Source organism: Pan paniscus, chromosome 3, assembly GCF_029289425.2.
Source record: "Pan paniscus chromosome 3, NHGRI_mPanPan1-v2.0_pri, whole genome shotgun sequence".
In the NCBI taxonomy this organism is placed as follows: domain Eukaryota; kingdom Metazoa; phylum Chordata; class Mammalia; order Primates; family Hominidae; genus Pan; species Pan paniscus.
Window position 1 is genome coordinate 62,246,475 of NC_073252.2, and position 20,742 is coordinate 62,267,216.

The window sequence follows — 20,742 nt, forward strand, 5'->3', positions numbered from 1 at the left end:
GCAAGCAGTATGCCTCCAACACTTGATTCTATGATTGAAATTAACAGGATGATATTTTAGGGCTATTGAGATATAACCCAAAGTTGCCTTCTCAAATATATTTCCCTTAGTTGTGATAGTAAGGGAATGAATGTTCTATCCTTATAGGTAATTGTTCTCCAGTACCATAAGCTTAGCATTCTCGGGCTCTCAGGACTCTTGAATTTGTTCCATGGAATCTTTTACTATCATGAACATTCAGGTTCCCTTTCTAGGTATAAACTTACAAAAGTGGAAAACATGGGAGTGGTACAGGTTTTAGAGTTATATGGGGTATGAACCTCACAAGATGGAATAAAAATCCCCATTTCTTTTGTCAGCAGGAATAATTGGCACAAGGTGTGAAAGGATACTGCCTCCAGGCCCTCTCTCTGTTGAAACACCATAAACATTTTGAATATACCATTTATCTTTTTTTTTTAATTATTATTATTTTTTTTGAGACAGAGTCTCACACTGTTACCCAGGCTGGAGTGCAATGGCGCGATCTTAGCTCACTGCAACCTCTGTCTGCCGGGTTCACGCGATTCTCCTGCCTCAGCCTCCCAAGTAGCTGGGGTTACAGATGCAGACCACCACACTTGGCTAACTTTTTGTGTTTTTAGTAGAGATGGGATTTCATTATGTTGGCCAGACTGGTCTCAAACTCCTGACTTCATGATCCACCCGCCTCGGCCTCCCAAAGTGCTGGGATTACAGGCATGAGCCACTGCGCCCGGCTCATTTTTTTATATTTTAAAAGGTACTCACATAATGCTATTTTTGCTGCTGAATTATTTATTTCAACACAGAATACAAGTACATTAGTAAAAATCTGGTTTAAAGATAACCGTTAAGGCAGGCGCAGTGGCTCATGCCTGTAATCCTAGCACTTTGAGCAGCCGAGGCGGGCAGATCACGAGGTCAGGAGATCAAGACCATCCTGGCTAACATGGTGAAACCCCTTCTGTACTAAAAATACAAAAAATTAGCCGGGCATGGTGGCACGCCCCTGTAGTCCCAGCTACTCGGGAGGCTGAGGCAGGAGAATCGCTTGAACCTGGGAGGCGGAGGTTGTAGTGAGCCGAGATTGTGCCACTGCACTCCAGCCTGGGTGACAGAGTGAGACTCTGTCTCAAAAAAAAAAAACACCATGAGAAATAATAAAAATTAATTGTTAATATAGATTCTGTGTTATAATAAAATAAATAACTATTTGTTCATGTTCAAATTTAGCCACACAAGTTACTTAAATGAAAATGAGAGTAAGACTCAGTTCTTTTCTTCATTAACTTAAATTAATTATCTTTGGTATTTTTAAAAATGCTGAAATTTTGGTTTCCTAGATTATTTTCCTATAGTGTGTGAAATTATAGATGACATACACATACACATAGTATGTATAATTATAGATTATATATCCAAGCTGAAAAATAAATACAGAGTAGGTACTTTCTTCTTAAAAAGTAATCAAATTATGTCTGGGCGCAGTGGGTCATGCCTGTAATACCAGCACTTTGGGAGGCCGAGGTGGGCAGATCACCTGAGGTCAGGAGTTCAAGACCAGCCTAGCCAACATGGTGAAACCCCATGTCTACTAAAAATACAAAAAAATTAGCCGGGCATGGTGGCACGCACCTATAGTCCTGGCTACTCGGGAGGCTGAATCACTTGAACTCAGGAGGCAGAGATCACACCACTGCACTCCAGCCTGGGCAACAGAAAGACTCTGTCTCAAAAAATCAAAAACAAAAAACAAAAAGTAATCAAGTTGCTTATTCAAATGTAGCTGAAATTGAATGGGGGCTTCTAAAGCTTTTGTGTAGTTATGAAAAATAGATTTGGAGGTGAAATTTCCTTTGGTTTAAAATTAGGATACATCATGTTTGTGATGGCTAAGTGACATGAATCAAATTATATCTGTCAACAGTTCCTTCAGGCTTTACCATTATTTTAATGAGAGATATAGAAATGTATATTATATATTTTTAATTATATTTTTAAATATTTTACTCTGAATTGCCTTATTTTATCATTTTTTTCTTCATGACTATTAAATAACTATAAAGGAGCTTCTTTTTATAGTAATTTGTTTTATACATAATAATTGTGTTTTTAATCTTCTACTTTAAGTTATATCTTGAAGCAGCAGATATTGTTGAATCACTAGGCAAACCTGAATGTGAAGAATTTCTCCCACGGTAATAATGAAATTTCTCTTGCTTTTACTAACAGGCAAATAGATTTTAAAAGTTTTGTCTAAACATACCTTTGTTTTATGTGTCTTTTCTCCCAAATCACTTTTGTAGTTGTTTTTTCTCTACTTAGGAATCATTTTAAGTGTCATAATAATGTCATATCTCTTTACTACTTGATAAATAGTGAATGCAAAGTTTTAAATTGTATGCCATGAGAATGGTTAGCATTTAAAATACCATAATGACGTTAGATGGAAAAAAACTGCTATCTGCAGTCTTTATTTATATAGGTAATTCTTCACCTTTTTGGGTCATAAATCTTTTTGAGAATGAAAAGTTTAGAATTATTCTCCCTAAAATACACATAACCCAAATTTCTGCCTTTGATTTAAGTGGGTTATCAGCTCCAAAGCCCATCCATAGATTCCTCTAAGAACTTTCCTTAAAAATCTCTGGCTTAGGAAACTTTTTTTTCTAGAGAAACCAGAGTCACCTTCACTTAAGTCATTTGTATTTAGACTATTAAGCCAAGTGGAAAAAGGAAAAATGGATTTCTTTATGGAGGCTTTTCTTTTTCAATTAAGATTGGTTAGGGGAAACTTTTAAAGAATATTTCCTTTTAAAGTACAACATTAAATTGGTATTGATGACAGTGAAACTAATTTTAATGTTTTTTATTTCTACTTTTTGGTATATGTTATTTTTTTCAGAGGAGATAGATATGATGCCTTAAGAGCTTGCATTGGAGACACTTTGTGTCAGAAACTGCAAAATTTAAACATCTTCTTAGTAAGTATCAATTATCATGGGAATAGTATGTTCAAACTGCGATCGTATATCAACTTAATTCATTAAAACAAATTTGAGTCTAAGTGTGTAGAGTACAGGTGAGTAGTTGTAATAACCGAGACCTTGCAGCCTATAAAGCTGAAATTGTTTACTGTCTGACCCTTTACAGAAAAAGTTTTCCATCCTCTGGTCTAATTAATATCTTTAAAGTGAAAGTATGAGTATGATAATTTCAAAAATTAAATTCTAGAAATATGTTTGAAAATTGGTGGGTTTTTTATTTTTTTTCTCACTAAATGAAGGAATATAGAAGTGTATTCTGTATTTCTTTTTTTTTTTTTTTTTGAGACAAAGTCCCGCTCTGTCACTCAGGCTGGAATGCAGTGGCATGATCTCGGCTCACTGCAACCTCTGCCTCTGGTTCAAGTGATTCTCTTGCCTCAGCCTCCCGAGTAGCTGGGACTACAGGGGCGTGCCACCACGCCCAGGTAATTTTTGTATTTTCAATAGAGACGGAGTTTCACCATATTGGCTAGGCTGGTCTCGAAATCCTGACCTCATGATCCACTCTCCTCAGCTTCCCAAAGTGCTGGGATTACAGTGTGAGCCACCTCACCCAGCCTGTTCTGTATTTCTTAATTGTCTTAGTGCATTGGCAGGGAAATTTTCCCCAATAACATAAAACAACTCTCCCTGCCATTTATTGTTTTAGTTATTAAAATTAGCCCTGAAAATTACTGCTTATTCTTATTAATCATCTTTAAAATAATGTTTTGAAAATCAACTGTTACTGAGCTTTTTACATGCATATGGAATCTAGTATTATCAATTTTAGATAATAGTAGAAGTCTTAGAATAGTTTTATTCAGTAAATGAGTTTTGAGAAATGTCCAAAAGGGAGGAATCTTTTTTTTAAATGTTGTATTAACATTATATTGTGTTTATTTCTATCTTACATAAGCAGTTCAATGTTTAAATTTTATTTGGAATTTTTAAATGTCTTCTGTTTAAAGAAATTGTACAATTATGCTTTTCCTTATTTGGTTTATACTTTTTTTTTTCATTGAAACAGTGGTAAAAATAAACCTGTTAAATATTTCAAAGTAAAATGATTCACAGATAGGTTATTTTAATCTGATATATACCATTTTTCTCCATAGGTAGGGTGTGGAGCCATAGGCTGTGAAATGTTGAAAAATTTTGCTTTACTTGGTGTTGGCACAAGCAAAGAGAAAGGAATGGTAAGATATCAATTCTTGAGAGTTAAAAGTTTATATTTCTGTTGTTGCCCTTTTTCAGCTATATTTGACTGCATAAATCTGAAGTATCAGTTTTTTGAAAATAGAGCATTAAACTAAAAATTGGAAGATTGTCATGCCCTTCTGACCACTTTTCAAAACTTATGTTACCTTGTAGCAAATTACTTCTCTTTCCCTTGTAGCAAATTAATTCTTTTCTCAGTTTCCTTCTCTACTACTGTGAAACTGACATTTGTACTACCTATCTCATAACGTTATTGTGATGATCAAATGTGAAAGGGCTTTGCAAGCTATAAAATATGTTGTTATTTCTGTTAGATAGTGTTTATTGTTAAATGTTTAAGATAACTGAAGCTAACATTACAAAGTTGCAGAGGACTCAGATGTAGTTTCAATTAAAGAGTGTTAAAAGTAGTGGGAAAAATATAAAGCTCAGTGTACAATTTAAATTCTTAAGACTCTAAATGTGAGTTAATTGCAAGCCATGTCATATATTTAAATAGAAATTTATTTCACTGGTGCTGTTTGCCTTTTAAGATAAACTGTCTTCCATTAGTGATTTCATAGATATATCAAGGTGACTAACAGAAGACTGATTAAATGGCTAAAATTTATATGATGGTTCACCTTTTATAAAAGTTTATTAAACTTAGCTTATTATTCCAATTCAAAAGAGCATACATTACTATCATAGTTAACAGGCAGATGTTCTATGTTTATATTAACATTTCCTAAATACTGCTTCACAAACCACTATTACTTGTGTTGATTTTAAAAAGAAGAAAGTCTTTGGTTACATCAGTTTAGGAATCACCTAAATGCTTTAACTCCTTGGAAATTCATGATGCACATTAGCATATAAAGGTCAGGAAAAGAACTGTAATGAAGAAACTTACTGACTTCAGATAACAAAACAAGATAAGTTAATGTGGACATGCTTCTATACTACTGGAAACACAGACTTACTGTATACATTTTTTTAAGTGTAATGTAGCCAAGCTGAAAAGAGAAATTCCCAGGTCCCAGGAACCAAGAGAGAAGAAAAAATCCTAAATTGAAAGCCATGGGTACTTACAAGTGGTTCTATCTTGAATGTTTGTCCAAAACTCTAAGTAAAAACAGAAGTCACTAATGAGAAATTGAAACTCAGAGCATGTACCACACCAGGGTAAGGGGTCCAAAATTATATCATATAAAACTTAAAGCAGAGAACGGAATATAACAAATTTAAGACCACTAAAACTTACAGCCTTTAAAGCAAATGTAAAACTGCATCATGATGATAATAACACACTCAGGACTATGCAGAAAAAGTCAGCCTTCATTAAAGACAATTCAGATTAAAAAATGACTATTCACTAGAAAGGGAACCACCACAAGAATCAGCCATGGCAAATAAAAGAATTAGTCTCCTAAGAATTATAGATGATAGAAGTGCTACCAATAATAGAATATTTTTTAAATTTTATTTTATTATTATTATACTTTAAGTTTTAGGGTACATGTGCACAATGTGCAGGTTAGTTACATATGTATACATGTGCCATGCTGGTGAATAATAGAATATTTTACAGAAAATAGAACAAACTTTAAAGTTAAAAATGATCAGAGATAAAGAGAGCTAGAAACGGGAAAAAAAGGCACTGAAATTTTTACAGAAAGCCAAATAAGAATTTCTATATAATCACTAATATTAAAATTTAAATATAACTGAGGTGAGAATGGACAAATCGAAGATAAATATAAATACCCAGAATGTAGTGCAGAAAGATATCCTTTTTTAATGAAAGAAGTGCGTTTGCAAGGTCCAACATAGGTCTAGTAGAATTTCCAGAGATAAAGATAAGGGAGAAGAAGCAATATATTCCAAAGATAATGACAAAAGTTCCCAGAGTTAAAGAAAGACAAGTGTTTTCAAATTGGAAAGATAAACTAGTACCAAACAAATCAAAAGCAAAGATTAAAAAAAGAGATTGCATAATAGACTTTTCGTCAGCAATAAATAGAAGATAATGGAAGCATATCTTCATAGTGTAATGGAAAATTACTATTAACCTATACTCAGTTCAAGAGGGAGAGCAAAGTAAAGATAGCTGACAAATAAAATGATGAAAGATTACTACCACTTATTGGTTCTTACTGAAAGATGTTAGGTTGTATGGGCAGTGTGTAAAGGGTATGTAGAGGCATTTGTCAGCATTCTTTGATTTACATGAGTATTGATTTTTTAAAACCTTAGAGTGAGATGGTTAAAAGTTTTAAGTGTAACTGATCTCATGGAAAGCAGACTGGAGAGTTCCAAATTAAATGATTTAGATATTCTCGGTTTTCAGGAAGATAGAAATTTTAATAAATTTTAGATCTTAAGTCACATAAGCATGTTAAAATTTTGAGCATAACCACATAACATTAGGCACTTAGCTTCTAAACCAGTTTGGGGAGTTGGGGGCAATAGGAATCAAGAAAACTTGGTCAGTCCAGTACAAGGCAAAAATACAGGGGAATGAAAAGCAGAATTGGAGGAGGTGGAAAGAAAAAGCCTTAATATCAGTGAACAATGAATTAATTAAGCTTTTTTGTTAAAAGATATTTTCTGTTTGATTTTTTTTCCATTAAAAGAGACACTCCCTAACATAATTACACAGAAATATTAAAAATATCAGGGAAATAACAACTGAAAGAAAATGAATGTGGAATATAGTCAGAGACATTCTACATCTAGGCAAATCTTGTTTAAAAATGCTAAAGTGGCAAATGCATTTTGAATACTCTTCAGATGATCTTGAGTTTACTTTCATCTTGCGTCCTTTAGAATGAGTCTGCAGACTTTTTCTTAAAGGACAAGATTGCAAATATTTCAACTTTGCAGACCAAAGATCTCTGTCACAACTTATCAGTTCTGCCCCTAGGATCATGAAAACTGTGGTAGACGATTCTTAAATAGTATGACAGTGTTTCAATAAAACTTTAGTTACAAAAATAGGCAGCATGCCTAATTAGGGGGTTAGGAGTTCAAGACCAAAGTTTGTATGCCTCTGCTTTAGCCAGAGTTCCTTTCAAATTGATACATATAAGCATTCTTCCCAAATTAGTTGAGATTAAGATTAAATATCAGTTTAGAAAGAAGAGCTAGCTCCTCTGCAGGTAATCCATTTCATAGTTCTAAAAAGTTTTGTTTTGTTATGAATAATTAGAAAAAAGTTTTGAACAGGAATTGCAATTGGCCTCAGCTATTTTGTTTGATGTGCTCCTATGTAAAACATTAATTACAATTAAATAAAACATAAAAGAGTAGTATTGGTAACTATTTGGGAATGTTTGTATCGTTATGACCTTTACCAACCAGACTAATTTAGAATAATTTGTCAGGACTTTGTTAGTCATACTGAGAAAAGAAAAATAGATTAAAATGTATCCATTATGTAATTTCAGCCATATTTTCTTGATATTAGGTTACAGTTACAGATCCTGACTTGATAGAGAAATCCAACTTAAATAGACAGTTCCTATTTCGTCCTCATCACATACAGGTATGTTGCTATTCTGTTTCAAATTTAAATCATGTATTATACAAAAAAGTTTCCTTTTAATAAATAGAAAATAGTGATTGAACAATCGTGTTATTTTATTAGAATCTTTCAAATTATCAATTAATGGAAATGACAAAAGGGAAAATATTAAATTATTTAATGCACAATATTGATTTTTGCATTGATTTTGGAATTGAAACCTGAGTTGTGAAACAGGCAGTATTTTTTTCATTTTGTAATCACCAGGGTATGTTGACATTCAATTTTAGAAAGGAAGTATATAGAAATATGTTTCTAATTTGAGGTTTTGATAGTTAGCAAATTTGGCAGTGTCTTTTTTTATCTTTATCATAAATCAGATAAAAGTTTAGCACTTAGAATTTTTGTGCTCTTTTGATCGTTTGACCAACATCCGTTTTTATTGTAAAATAATGCTTGTTCTCAATTTTCTCCTTTTTTATATAAATCAAAATATTTAAGTCGGGCAAAAAAGCATTTTAAGTCAAGCAGATTTGCTTTTACTTTAGGAATGTTTAGCCAGACGCAATAGCTCATGCCTATAATCCCAGCACTTTGGGAGGCCAACACAGGAGGATTGCTTGAGGTTAGGAGTTCCCGACCTGCCTGGGCAACCTAGGGAGAAACCAGTTCTACCCTAAAAAAAAGTTTTAAAAAAATTAAAACAAAAAAAAGTTTTTTCTTTATTGTTCAACAACTCATTGCAAGTCTTAGTAAACTAAGCTTAGTAATGTTATGAACAGAAAGTAACTAAAACAGATGTCATAGTTAATCTAATTGCCTTGCTTATCCAAATATAATAGACAAAGTAACAGGGTCCGTTGTGAACTAAAATATGTTGCAAAGTGTATTTGCTTAACTTGGTGCATTTTACTTAGAGAAGAACTATAAAGTCCTGTTCATTCTTATTTTACTGAGTTCTAACAAAGTTTTGATTTGTTTGTACACTTAGAACACTGATAAGTGAAATGTGTCAGCCTAAGAATGTGAGAAGAGACAGAAATACCGTTAAAACTAGATGTGTGAATTTAAACAGAATGGCCTAAAGATATTTAATGCCAAAGCAAATGCAGATGAACAGTGACAGCACCTGAAATAACAATCATGATTTAAAAATAGTCACTAAATCTTTTTAAGAAAAGAAAGAATAAATTATATTTAGAGTACAGTAGTACCGCTTATCAGCAGTATCCAGTTTTGCTTGCCACAGTTTCAGTTAGCCATGGTCAACCAGGATCTGAAAATAGGTGATTACAGTGTGGTACAATAAGATACTGTATTTTGAGAGGGAGAGACCATATTCATATGCCTTTTATTAATGTATATTGTTATGATTGTATTGTTTTATTGTTATTAATCTCTTACTATGCATAATTTATAAATTAAAATTTATCATAGGTATGTGTGTATATGAAAATACATAGTATATATAGGGTTTGGTACTGTCTGTAGTTTTAGGCATTTTGGGGGGTTGTGGAAGGCAGATGAGGAACTACTGGACTGTTTTTTATAAAATTGAACACAAATAATTTCTGAAAATATTTCCATCCAGAATAATAATTTTAAAATATGTTAGTACCAAAGTATTCAACTCGCATACCTCTAAGAACTTATCTTTTGCAGAGTTGATTTCCAATGTTTTACTGAATGTGTTCTCATTTTTTTCTAGGCACTTACCAAGTCAAACATCATTACTAGGGAAAAATTGTAATTGGATTTTTAACTTTTTTTAAGAACTGTAAAGTACTTAACTATAAGACAGAAGGTGTTTAGATTTTTATTAATAATTTGTAAATTATTTGGACTAATGTGCATTATTAATGTAGTGTGATTACAGTGAATGTAATTTCTACAAGCCAAAAATGAAAACTGGTCTCATTACTCTCATTATATATATATGGACTATGACTGAACTTACACATTCTTATCACTCTGGAATATATAGAAAAATCATAGTCCTTTTTTTGTTGTTTAACATATTCTTTCTGCTTATATTATTTGTTTAGAAACCTAAAAGCTACACTGCTGCTGATGCTACTCTGAAAATAAATTCTCAAATAAAGATAGATGCACACCTGAACAAAGTATGTCCAACCACTGAGACCATTTACAATGATGAGTTCTATACTAAACAAGATATAATTATTACAGCATTAGATAATGTGGAAGCCAGGAGATACGTAGACAGGTATGTTCTTGAAATTCATGTTCCTACAGAATTGTCTTTAGTTTTCACTTCTGTTTCCCACATTATTATTGAAAAGTTACGGAATTATCTGATTATTCCTTATGTTCCTATTGTAGTACTCCTCAAACACAAACCCTTTGATGATTTCTCATTATACTTAGAATGAAATTCAAAATCTGTAACATAACCTAAATGTTTTTCATGGAGTACTTTTCACCTGTTCACCATGCCAGTGTAACATTTACCAGTCTTCCTTGGCTCCCCTTATTCTAGCTGTATGTGCCTTTCAGTTTTTTGGCTGTCTTTTGTTTTTTCTGAATTATAAAGCTATTTTTAATACTTTGGGGTGAGTCCCACTGCAATAGAAAACATAGAAGGAGTAACTCCTTCACCCCCAGAAATGCCCCAGGGGAGAAAGGCTACCTGAGAAGGAAGCACAAAAAGGACCCACTGCAAACTCAGGGCAAAGGGAATGCCATCAGTCCTGGGTCCTGTGAGTACTAGAGGAGGAAACGTGAGCATGGTGGGACTTGGCTTCAGGCACAGAGGCGAAGGGCACGGGGGTGGACACCAAACCACAAAGCTACTTAGGTTCTTCCTTCTCGTTTTCCCTTTTCTGCTTCAGCTGCATGGTCTCCAGGTCCCTCTGCTTGTGGGCAGCAGCAGAGAGTCTGTCTTCTTGGCACTTTCCCTTAACTGTTTGCATATTCTTCTGTTTTTTCATGTTCTTCTACCAGGCAAGCTCATGCTGGTTACCCGCAGCAGCTCTGACCTGCCACCCCTCCTTCTGTCTATGCCTTTTTCTTACCAGGCCTTCAGCACTTTTTTACCTCAGGGACTTGCACACAGTATCCTTCAGCCTCAGGAAGTTCTGTTTTTCTTGCTTTAACATTCCTGATCTCTAATCTACCTATCTACTCTTCATCTAGTTTAGCTTTTTTTCTTCATCCTTTCAGTTTCAGCCTAAATTTCTTTTTATTTATTTATTTATTTATATTGATCATTCTTGGGTGTTTCTCGCATAGGGGGATTTGGCAGGGTCATAGGACAATAGTGGAGGGAAGGTCAGCAGATAAACAAGTGAACAAAGGTCTCTGGTTTTCCTAGGCAGAGGACCCTGCAGCCTACCACAGTGTTTGTGTCCCTGGGTACTTGAGATTAGGGAGTGGTGATGACTCTTGACGAGCATGCTGCCTTCAAGCATCTGTTTAACAAAGCACATCTTGCACCGCCCTTAATCCATTTAACCCTGAGTGGACACAGCACATGTTTCAGAGAGCACCAGGTTGGGGGTAAGGTCATAGATCAACAGCATCCCAAGGCAGAAGAATTTTTCTTAGTACAGAACAAAATGGAGTCTCGTATGTCTACTTCTTTCTACACAGACACAGCAACAATCTGATTTCTCTATCTTTTCCCCACATTTCCCCCTTTTCTATTCGACAAAACCGCCATTGTCATCATGGCCCGTTCTCAGTGAGCTGTTGGGTACACCTCCCAGACGGGGTGGCGGCCGGGCAGAGGGGCTCCTCACTTCCCAGAAGGGGCGGCTGGGCAGAGGCGCCCCCACCTCCCGGACGGGGCAGCTGGCCAGGTGGGGGCTGCCCCCCACCTCCCTCCCGGATGGGGCGGCTGGCCGGTCAGGGGCTGCCCCCCACCTCCCTCCCAGACGGGGCGGCTGGTGGGGCGGGGTCTGCCCCCCACCTCCCGGACGGGGGCGGCTGCCGGGCGGAGACGCTCCTCACTTCCCAGATGGGGTGGCTGCTGGGCGGAGGGGCTCCTCACTTCTCAGACGGGGCGGCCGGGCAGAGACGCTCCTCACCTCCCAGACAGGGTCACGGCCGGGCAGAGGCGCTCCTCACATCCCAGACGGGGCGGCGGGGCAGAGGCGCTCCCCACATCTCAGACAATGGGCTGCCGGGCAGAGATGCTCCTCACTTCCTAGACGGGATGGCGGCCGGGAAGAGGCACTCCTCACTTCCCAGACGGGGCAGCCGGGCAGAGGGGCTCCTCACATCCCAGACGATGGGCGGCCAGGCAGAGACGCTCCTCACTTCCCAGACGGGGTGGCGGCCGGGCAAAGGCTGCAATCTCGGCACTTTGGGAGGCCAAGGCAGGCGGCTGGGGGGTGGAGGTTGTAGCTAGCGGAAATCATGCCACTGCATTCCAGCCTGGGCAACATAGATCACTGAGTGAACGAGACTCCGTCTGCAATCTTGGCACCTCGGGAGGCCGAGGCTGGCAGATCACTCGCTGTTAGGAGCTGGAGACCAGCCCGGCCAACACAGCAAAACCCCGTCTCCATTCCAGCCTGGGCAACATTGAGCACTGAGTGAACGAGACTCCGTCTGCAATCCTGGCACCTCGGGAGGCCGAGGCTGGCAGATCACTCGCTGTTAGGAGCTGGAGACCAGCCCGGCCAACACAGCAAAACCCCGTCTCCACCAAAAACATACGAAAACCAGTCAGGCGTGGTGGCGTGCGCCTGCAATCGCAGGCACTAGGCAGGCTGAGGCAGGAGAATCAGGCAGGGAGGTTGCAGTGAGCCGAGATGGCAGCAGTACAGTCCAGCTTCGGCTCGGCATCAGAGGGAGACCGTGGAAAGGGAGGGAGAGGGAGACGGTGGGGAGCGGGAGCGGGAGCGGGAGAGGGAGAGGGACCTAAATTTCTTTATCAAAACAGACTTTCTTTTCCCCCAAATTCTAAATTAAATCCTCCTATGGTGATTTTCATAACACTATGTACTTTTTCCTTCATGGCACTCATTTTTACTGATATGCATATTTATTTAATGTTTGTGTCCTCACTAAATCATTCATCCAGGGACCATTTACTTTCCGTCATTGTATCCTCAGTGCCCAACATATGATGTCATTTAGTAAATATTCCTTAAATAAGTAGATGAATGAATGACTATAAATGTGTTCACCTTACATCTTTATATGACTCCTCAATGTTAGGGTGTAGAGCAGATATATTAGCAGAGGAGAATTTATCAGTTGAAAAATGTGAAAAGTATGTAATCTTGGGCCAAAGAGGGGAAGAAAATAAAACTTTAAAAAATAAAAATTTGTAGAATATAGGTATTGTAAGTGTTGAGAAAGAAGATTAATATTATTTGGGATAAAGAAAATATTGAGAAGAGATAGTGTGGTAGAACTTGTAGTTAGAAAATAACCAAAGAAGAAATATAAAGCAAGGGAAAAGGAGTAATATTGTTAGGAATTAACCTAGAGATAAAGGTTAAGAAAGCCCGAGATTTAGGGTACTACTAGTAGAAAAGAGAGAAATTACTAGATTGAACAACAAGATGTATATGTATAGTGCAGAATAGGGGAACAGGAATGATCCACTGTTTGATAGTAGTATATCTGTTTTCCTAAAATACTGCATTCAAGAAGTGATCAGTATGTGAAATGGTCAATAGAAAGTTGTAGGATGTCCTTTGGTTACATTGTTATTGCTCACTTTTTTGTTTTTTACTTGCTATCTTTTCAAATAGTCGTTGCTTAGCAAATCTAAGGCCTCTTTTAGATTCTGGAACAATGGGCACTAAGGGACACACTGAAGTTATTGTACCGCATTTGACTGAGTCTTACAATAGTCATGTAAGTGAATCAATATTTTGAAATAGATGTCTTTTTTATATCTTGTAATTTTTGTCTTAATCAACAATTTGATTTAGCTTTCCTAATCCTTCTGATTTTGCTCTGCCAATGATGTTCATACATATGTGCATGTACATTTTTAAAAATATAATTGAACTTTTTTTTAATTATCAGAATTTTGTGTCTGGTGTTTCTGGAGCATTATTCTTCTGTTTACTATTTATTTCTCAGAGCTGCTTAGTTTTCTAATACCCTTTGAGTTTAAGATTGTTTGATAAGAACAAACTATTAGATTGAGACTAGAACTGTCAACAAAGACATAAAATTTTATTCACTTGCTGAGACAAAGTGAGTCATTTTAGATTAGGTAAACCAATAAACCTAGGCAAAATGTACTCTATAATAGAATGTGGATTTCTTCAATGGTACTTTATCCACAAAAAACGACTTAGGTATTTACCATTTATTTAATACGTGCTTTCTGCAAGAAACCTCAAGCATTGAGGACATATTTCTGCTCTCAGATGTTTTTCTCCATGGAAAAACTCATGCTTTTCTGAGCACTATACTGGGTATTCCTGAATTACTTTTCAAAGCGGGCAGTGTTATAAAACTTTAAATGTCACCTTGATTCATGAGGAAAAAAATGATTTATAGATGATGGTGTGTCATGAGTACTACATGGTGCTTTAAATGAGTACACAAATAATAAATAAGATTCATGTTTGGCATTACATAGCTATTAACAAATAGGTTAAATGTCAAAAGAATTAACTTCTCTTATTGCCTGAGAGAGAAGATATAAAAATGTCTGGTTGGATTTTATTTATTTTTGGATTTTTAATAGGCTTAAAGCTCAAAACTAAATTAAATCAATAAAAATTGGTCATTGCTTCCCCTTAAGTACCTGTTGTCATATTTTATAAATTAGCGGGATCCCCCAGAAGAGGAAATACCATTTTGTACTCTAAAATCCTTTCCAGCTGCTATTGAACATACCATACAGTGGGCAAGAGATAAGGTAAAAGTTCCTTTTTAAATTTATTTTCTTTGAAGTGAGAAAGAAGATATTTCTGACTTTAAACAGACTTCTATTTGTAATTTTTTTTTCTTTTCTCTGTTACAGTTTGAAAGTTCCTTTTCCCACAAACCTTCATTGTTTAACAAATTTTGGCAAACCTATTCATCTGCAGAAGAAGTCTTACAGGTAAAAATCAGTAAATTTTAATACAAACTTAACACTTGTGTCAGTGTAATCTTATTTTCAAGTCATCTACAAGTGATTTATTTTACCTCCATAAAGAGTGATTGTATATAAAAAGTGAAATGATACATAAGGAATCTTGAAATTAGGTCACAAATTATCCTTTTGGTTTGGTTGAACTACATGGAATTGTCAATATTTGACCATGTTCGACTCACAAAACAGCAATTCATATGGTTCAAGCTAATAAAGATATGATAATTATGATAGAAGGGCTACAAATAATAAAAGGGCTTTTATTAAGCCCTTTGGAAAGAAAAAATTGAGGTAAGTTCTAGTTAAAATTTCATGAGGGAACAATAATCTCCAAGACTTATTACTCTTATAGTGAAGGCAACTTTAAAGATGTTTTCTCACTTTCTTTTAATCTTTTGCTAACAAGGCCCACTTTTTAGTATCAAATATTCATAGCACTTATAGTGAGTACATATATTATAGTACTAATAACTTACAGGTAGGAAAATATGAGGATAACTTGTAAGATAAGAAATCAGAGTTAAAATTTTGTATGCTATCTCTTACCATTCCCCTTCTCAAACAGAAAAGAAAAGAAAGGTTAAAGAAGAAGGAAGGGAAAAGGAGCTTGAGGTGAAAAAAGAAAAGCATAAAACACATGAGTTGACACTTCAAACTTAGGCTAACTTTTGGTGAGGGATGTGTATATGTTTGTAATTGGAAGTATGTTGATTTTTTTTTCTCTCCCATTCTAGAAGATACAGAGTGGACACAGTTTAGAAGGCTGTTTTCAAGTTATAAAGTTACTTAGCAGAAGACCTAGAAATTGGTCCCAGTGTGTAGAATTAGCAAGATTAAAGTTTGAAAAATATTTTAACCATAAGGTAAGTATGCATTGTGAGACATTAAGAAAAGGTCTGATCTTGGCTTATTTAGTTATTAACAAATTAATTTCATTGACCTGAAATGTGTATTCTTTCTTTTGGCAAGCTTTTCAGAAATTAGTAGTAAGTTAAATGAGAACACATGCTAATCTAAAAGAAGTTTGTTCAGAATAGAAGAAGCAAGAAACTGAGAAAATAGGGATATTTAGTCAGAAATTTTGCTGAGATTTTGCCATTTCCATCCATATCTGATAATCACATTTTATGTCTGTTTCCCCATCTGTAAAATAGAAATAATAAATTTGTACCTAATACATAAGGTAGTGGTGAGGATAAAAGGAGGTAACACAAAGCATTTAGAACAGAGCCTGGCACATAAAAAATTACTAAATATTAGCTGTTATTCTTACCTCCAGTTAAATATAGTTGCTGGAATGTGTGTTGCCTTCTCTTTAGTCTTTCCCTCTCTTTAGGCTCTTAAGTTCATCTTCCTTAGAAACAACTTTAAAAAAAAAAACAAAAAATAGGGTTTCCCTATGTTTTCCAGTCTGGCCTGGAACTCCTGGGCTCAAGTGATCCCTGCCTCAGCCCTTAAGTAGCTGAGGCTGCATGTGCACGCCACCACACCCCACTTAAAAAATATTTCGTTTATACTTCTTTTTACTTTCGACAGAGCTCTACTTCTTGGAAAAGTGGTCTGTACTACTCAATGTACCACTTCCGTACCCAGTAAATTTGACTTCTTTGCTCATTACTCTTCAGATTGTTCTTAACATGGTTATCAATGACCCCTGTTTCAAAAATCTAAGGAACTCTTTAGTTCTTATCTTCTGTGCATTTTTTTAAAACTTTTTTTATAATGAAAAATATTCAGCCATAGAAATGTAGAGGAAATAGTATAATGAACCCTAATGTAATTGTCAATTACCTATCACCCAGGGTTAGCAGTTATCAATTCATAGATAAATCTTGTTTCATCACCATTCCTGTTCATTCTTACCTTCCCCCAGGTGATTTTGAAGCAAATCTCAAACATGTATCATTTCAAAAATACAAAGTACTGTGTGTTTTTTCTGGTTTTGTTATTTAAGTATTAGCTCTTTAAAAAGAACAGAATGACATGTAAAATATGCCACCATTTATATAAAAAGGAGTGAAGTAATCTACATTTGTTTGCTGTAGATACCACCTCCCAATAAACCTACAAATAGTGATAGAAAATGATATTTGGATTTTTCATTTATGAGGGACATTGACAGGAGAATGGACAGATGGAATACAAGGGTGGTAGGGAGACTTCACTGTGTCTCTTTTAATGTGTTTTGATTTTTGAATCGTGCATATATTTACTACACACATTTTTTAATTTTATTTTTTAATTTTTCCTCAGATAATATTAAGTAGTGGGTGTCTTTAATTCATTTTTTTTCTTTAGGCTCTTCAGCTTCTTCACTGTTTCCCTCTGGACATACGATTAAAAGATGGCAGTAAGTATAAATGTTGAGAATAAATTTTAATGACATTTATTACTGGCTACATACATTGAAAATAATATTTGTATCTTTTTGCCAGGTTTATTTTGGCAGTCACCAAAGAGGCCACCCTCTCCAATAAAATTTGATTTAAATGAACCTTTGTAAGTATTTATATTTAGTTTTATGTATCCTTCATTATATATTTCTTTACTGTAAATTCCTTAACTGTACATTGCAGAGTGAAAACCTTAGGCTCTTTAATGTTAAATTATTTCATCCCTGTTCATTTAAGAGTTAACAAGTCATTCTGACCAAGAAAGCCAGCCACAACCCTTCCCACACAAATGTGAATCCATTCATTTACATGGTAAATAACCTCATTATTCATAATAAATATCTAAGGTGAAACCAAAATCACCTTTTTTACTTTATCCATAAATTAGTAAAATGACAATGTGTTTTTACATTTAATGAAATCAAATATAAGAATCTTCAGTTATATGGAGGAACAAATAATTACTACTGAATAACTCCCTAAATCTCAAATTATTTTCAGAGGAGTTGGTCTTTGTGTGAATACCTGGAAACACTATATTAGATACACATTAGATTCACACTTGTGCGTATATGTATATTTTTTCTATTTTTTTAATTTAGTTTTTATTCTTTGAAAGAGACAAGGTCTCACATATGTGGCCCAGCCTGGTCTTGAACTCCTAGGCTCAAGCAATCCTCCCACCTCAGCTTCCCAAGTAGCTGGGATTACAGGTGCATACCACCACACCCAACCTTATGTATATATATTTTTAAACACTTAGCTTGCATTCATTAACCTTCCTTTCAGCAGATAACTCTATGCTTAATTTTCTCATCTGGTGGTGGTTTTAGGCTTCCAGTCACCTTATGCTGGACTGCTTCTTCTATAAGACTTTCTTTTTTTGTTTTTAAATAAACACATTTACTTAGTTTGAACTTGATATATACTCATTAAGACCAAATGTATAATATTTCTTATGACTTAAAATGAATTATTGTTCACTGGTCTGAGTTTTCTGGTTCTGTCCACTCACTCCTCTTCCCAAGGTAGTCATGATCATCACTACCTGAATGTTAAGTGTTTTCGAGAATAACTGTTTGATGTTTTGTCTTTTATAACTTCTGTAGTGTTTTGGTGTAGACCAGAATATTTTTGTCTAACTTAAAAAAAAACTTGAAATAATAATTCTGTGGTTATATTTCTTCAAACTACATTTAAAGGCTATAGTTCATAATGAGTTAAATATCGTCTTTAAAACTGTGCATTCAAATTTTGCTTTATTTTTTAATTTCAAAAGGCACCTCAGTTTCCTTCAGAATGCTGCAAAACTATATGCTACAGTATATTGTATTCCATTTACAGAAGAGGTAAGATATTCTTTAAGCCTTAGCAAGTGATGCAAAACCGAATTAGAATTAGATGACTGATGCACTAATTGCATCAAAACATGTTTGTTTGTTATAAGAATCATTCTTTTTGATACAGAATTTTTATTGTATTTTTACCCATACTAACATAATGGAAGCTAAAAGCTCATTGCAGTATTGCTAAGTAGAAGTCAGATTTTTCCTTCTGAACTGAAGCAGTGAAACAGCATTATTTGTTAAAAGCAGTTAAACTTTGTTTTAAGAATATTTATAACCTGCTTAGCAGCTTCAGTTATCCTAGTTATTCTAAAAAGCCACAGCAAACCATTTCATCGCAATTTTGAAATACTGCATAGAGATTTTCTTTGTTAACATTTGTTTGTTATTTTGTGATAATTTATGTGCTTTTCAGGAAATCTGAAAATGCTCCCTTATATTGACATTTCTTTAGCATCATACTCATTCTCTTAAACATCATCTTCATTGACTAACAGCTAAAGAGCCTCATACGGTTTTGAGAGGCATCTCTTTTCTTCACAAATGCATATTCTAGCTAAGTAAATTGCTGTACTTTTAGGTGGGCTAAATAGAGAAACATGAATCAGATCCCATAATTAACACTGGCTGTTTTGGATTCAGATAACAATATCTGTTTTAGATTAATCCTTTTTGGAATTCATACAAATAAACTGTAAATATTTGGTAAAAATAGTGGCATTCAGTCTGATATTCTTTTTGGGAAAATCAGTGGTAATATAGTGGTGAGTGTGGTAATTGACCTCAAAAGCACTATGTCTCAGCTTTTGCCAAGCAACTTCTCAATGACAAATGTAAATGCAACCCATAGCTTTAAATTCATCTAAGTTCATCTTTAACCATTTAAATATTTCCCTCCTTCTTAAGGTATGAATTCCATTTACTTATTTTACTTATTGAGTATAACTTACTTCAGGGAACTTTGTAAAACATTAAAAACATAAAACATAAAGCTAAGAGAATTAAAACTGACTGATCAAGTCACTCAGTTTTATATTTATAACCAGTCCTAAAAATGCCTTTTAAAAAATTTGCAGAAGGACTAAAATTTCAAGTTTGTTGACTAATAAGTACTTTTTTACCCCTTACCTTCTCCTCCCCCATAACCTTTATGGGGGGATATTTTTATAGAAATAAAGATAAATGTCTCAAATGAATGTCTACATATTCAGATAATGAAATATTCATATATTGTAATATGATTAAGGACCTTTTGTAGGATATTTTTAGCTTTAGAATTTAGAAGTAGAAGAATATGTTTGTTGGTAAAATTACTTTTTTAAAAACAGGACTTATCAGCAGATGCCCTCTTGAATATTCTTTCAGAAGTAAAGATTCAGGAATTCAAGCCTTCCAATAAGGTATGTTTAAAAAATCATTCATTCAGCAAATAGTTTGGGAATTTGGACTTGTACCAAGTCCCATTCTAAACCTGGAGAATATCACAATGAATGGTTCTTGCTCTTGCTCTTGTCAGTGCAACTTGAGTTTGAAGTAGATTTGTCAGAATCACAAACTGTTGATTAATACTAATTTTATTCTAGTGTGGAATTTTAAAAAAGATCAGTATAGACTTAGATTGTATGAGCTACTCAGTTAATATTTTTTTATGCCCACTATATCATTGTGGGTATTAAAAATTAGATATATTGGAGTTCTGTCAGTGAACAAGATACATAAAGATCCCTGTTGTTATAGAGCTTACATGCCTTTGTGAGAAGATAGATAATAAAATACATACATGAATAACATAATAATACCTTCTGAAGGAATGTATAAAATACATTGGACCAATGTATTTTGGGCGGAGAGGGACTATAAACAAAAATGCTAATAAGTACATAATATTGCAGTGTGAGTGTAAGTGCTAAGAAGGAAAAATACAACAGGGAAAAGAAAGAGTGATGGAGCTGGTATAATTTTATATGGGATGGAAGTGAGGAAAACCTCTGATAACAGTAACGTTTTAGCAGAAACCTGAAGGAAGTAAAGGAATAGTGAAAGAGCAATGTAGGCAGCAGAAATAAGTGCAGAGAAAGGCCTTGAAAAGCTTTTAAGGTCAGGACTCGTCTAGAAGAGAATGTACAAGGGGGAGAGTCGTAAATGAGGAAATTAC

General features: G+C 35.0%; 2 protein-coding genes across 4 annotated transcripts in view; one reads left to right on the forward strand and one right to left on the reverse strand.

Annotated features, from left to right (window-relative positions):
- CENPC (centromere protein C) overlaps positions 1–20,742 on the forward strand; it is a 269,756-nt gene that overhangs the window by 52,532 nt on the left and 196,482 nt on the right. For all 3 annotated transcript variants that reach the window (XM_063603799.1, XM_055111478.2, XM_063603800.1), the window contains exons 15-27: positions 2,152–2,219; positions 2,927–3,005; positions 4,166–4,246; positions 7,717–7,794; positions 9,819–10,000; positions 13,503–13,608; positions 14,540–14,629; positions 14,735–14,815; positions 15,583–15,711; positions 17,147–17,198; positions 17,284–17,347; positions 18,521–18,590; positions 19,916–19,987. In XM_063603799.1, coding sequence (XP_063459869.1) covers positions 2,152–2,219; positions 2,927–3,005; positions 4,166–4,246; positions 7,717–7,794; positions 9,819–10,000; positions 13,503–13,608; positions 14,540–14,629; positions 14,735–14,815; positions 15,583–15,711; positions 17,147–17,198; positions 17,284–17,347; positions 18,521–18,590; positions 19,916–19,987 — 1,152 coding nt within the window. The remainder of the gene's footprint in view (positions 1–2,151; positions 2,220–2,926; positions 3,006–4,165; positions 4,247–7,716; positions 7,795–9,818; positions 10,001–13,502; positions 13,609–14,539; positions 14,630–14,734; positions 14,816–15,582; positions 15,712–17,146; positions 17,199–17,283; positions 17,348–18,520; positions 18,591–19,915; positions 19,988–20,742) is intronic.
- LOC103785605 (small EDRK-rich factor 2-like) lies at positions 10,584–10,751 on the reverse strand. Its single transcript, XM_063603802.1, has one exon. It carries the CDS (start codon positions 10,722–10,724, stop codon positions 10,584–10,586), a length of 141 nt encoding a protein of 46 aa, XP_063459872.1. The 5' UTR covers positions 10,725–10,751.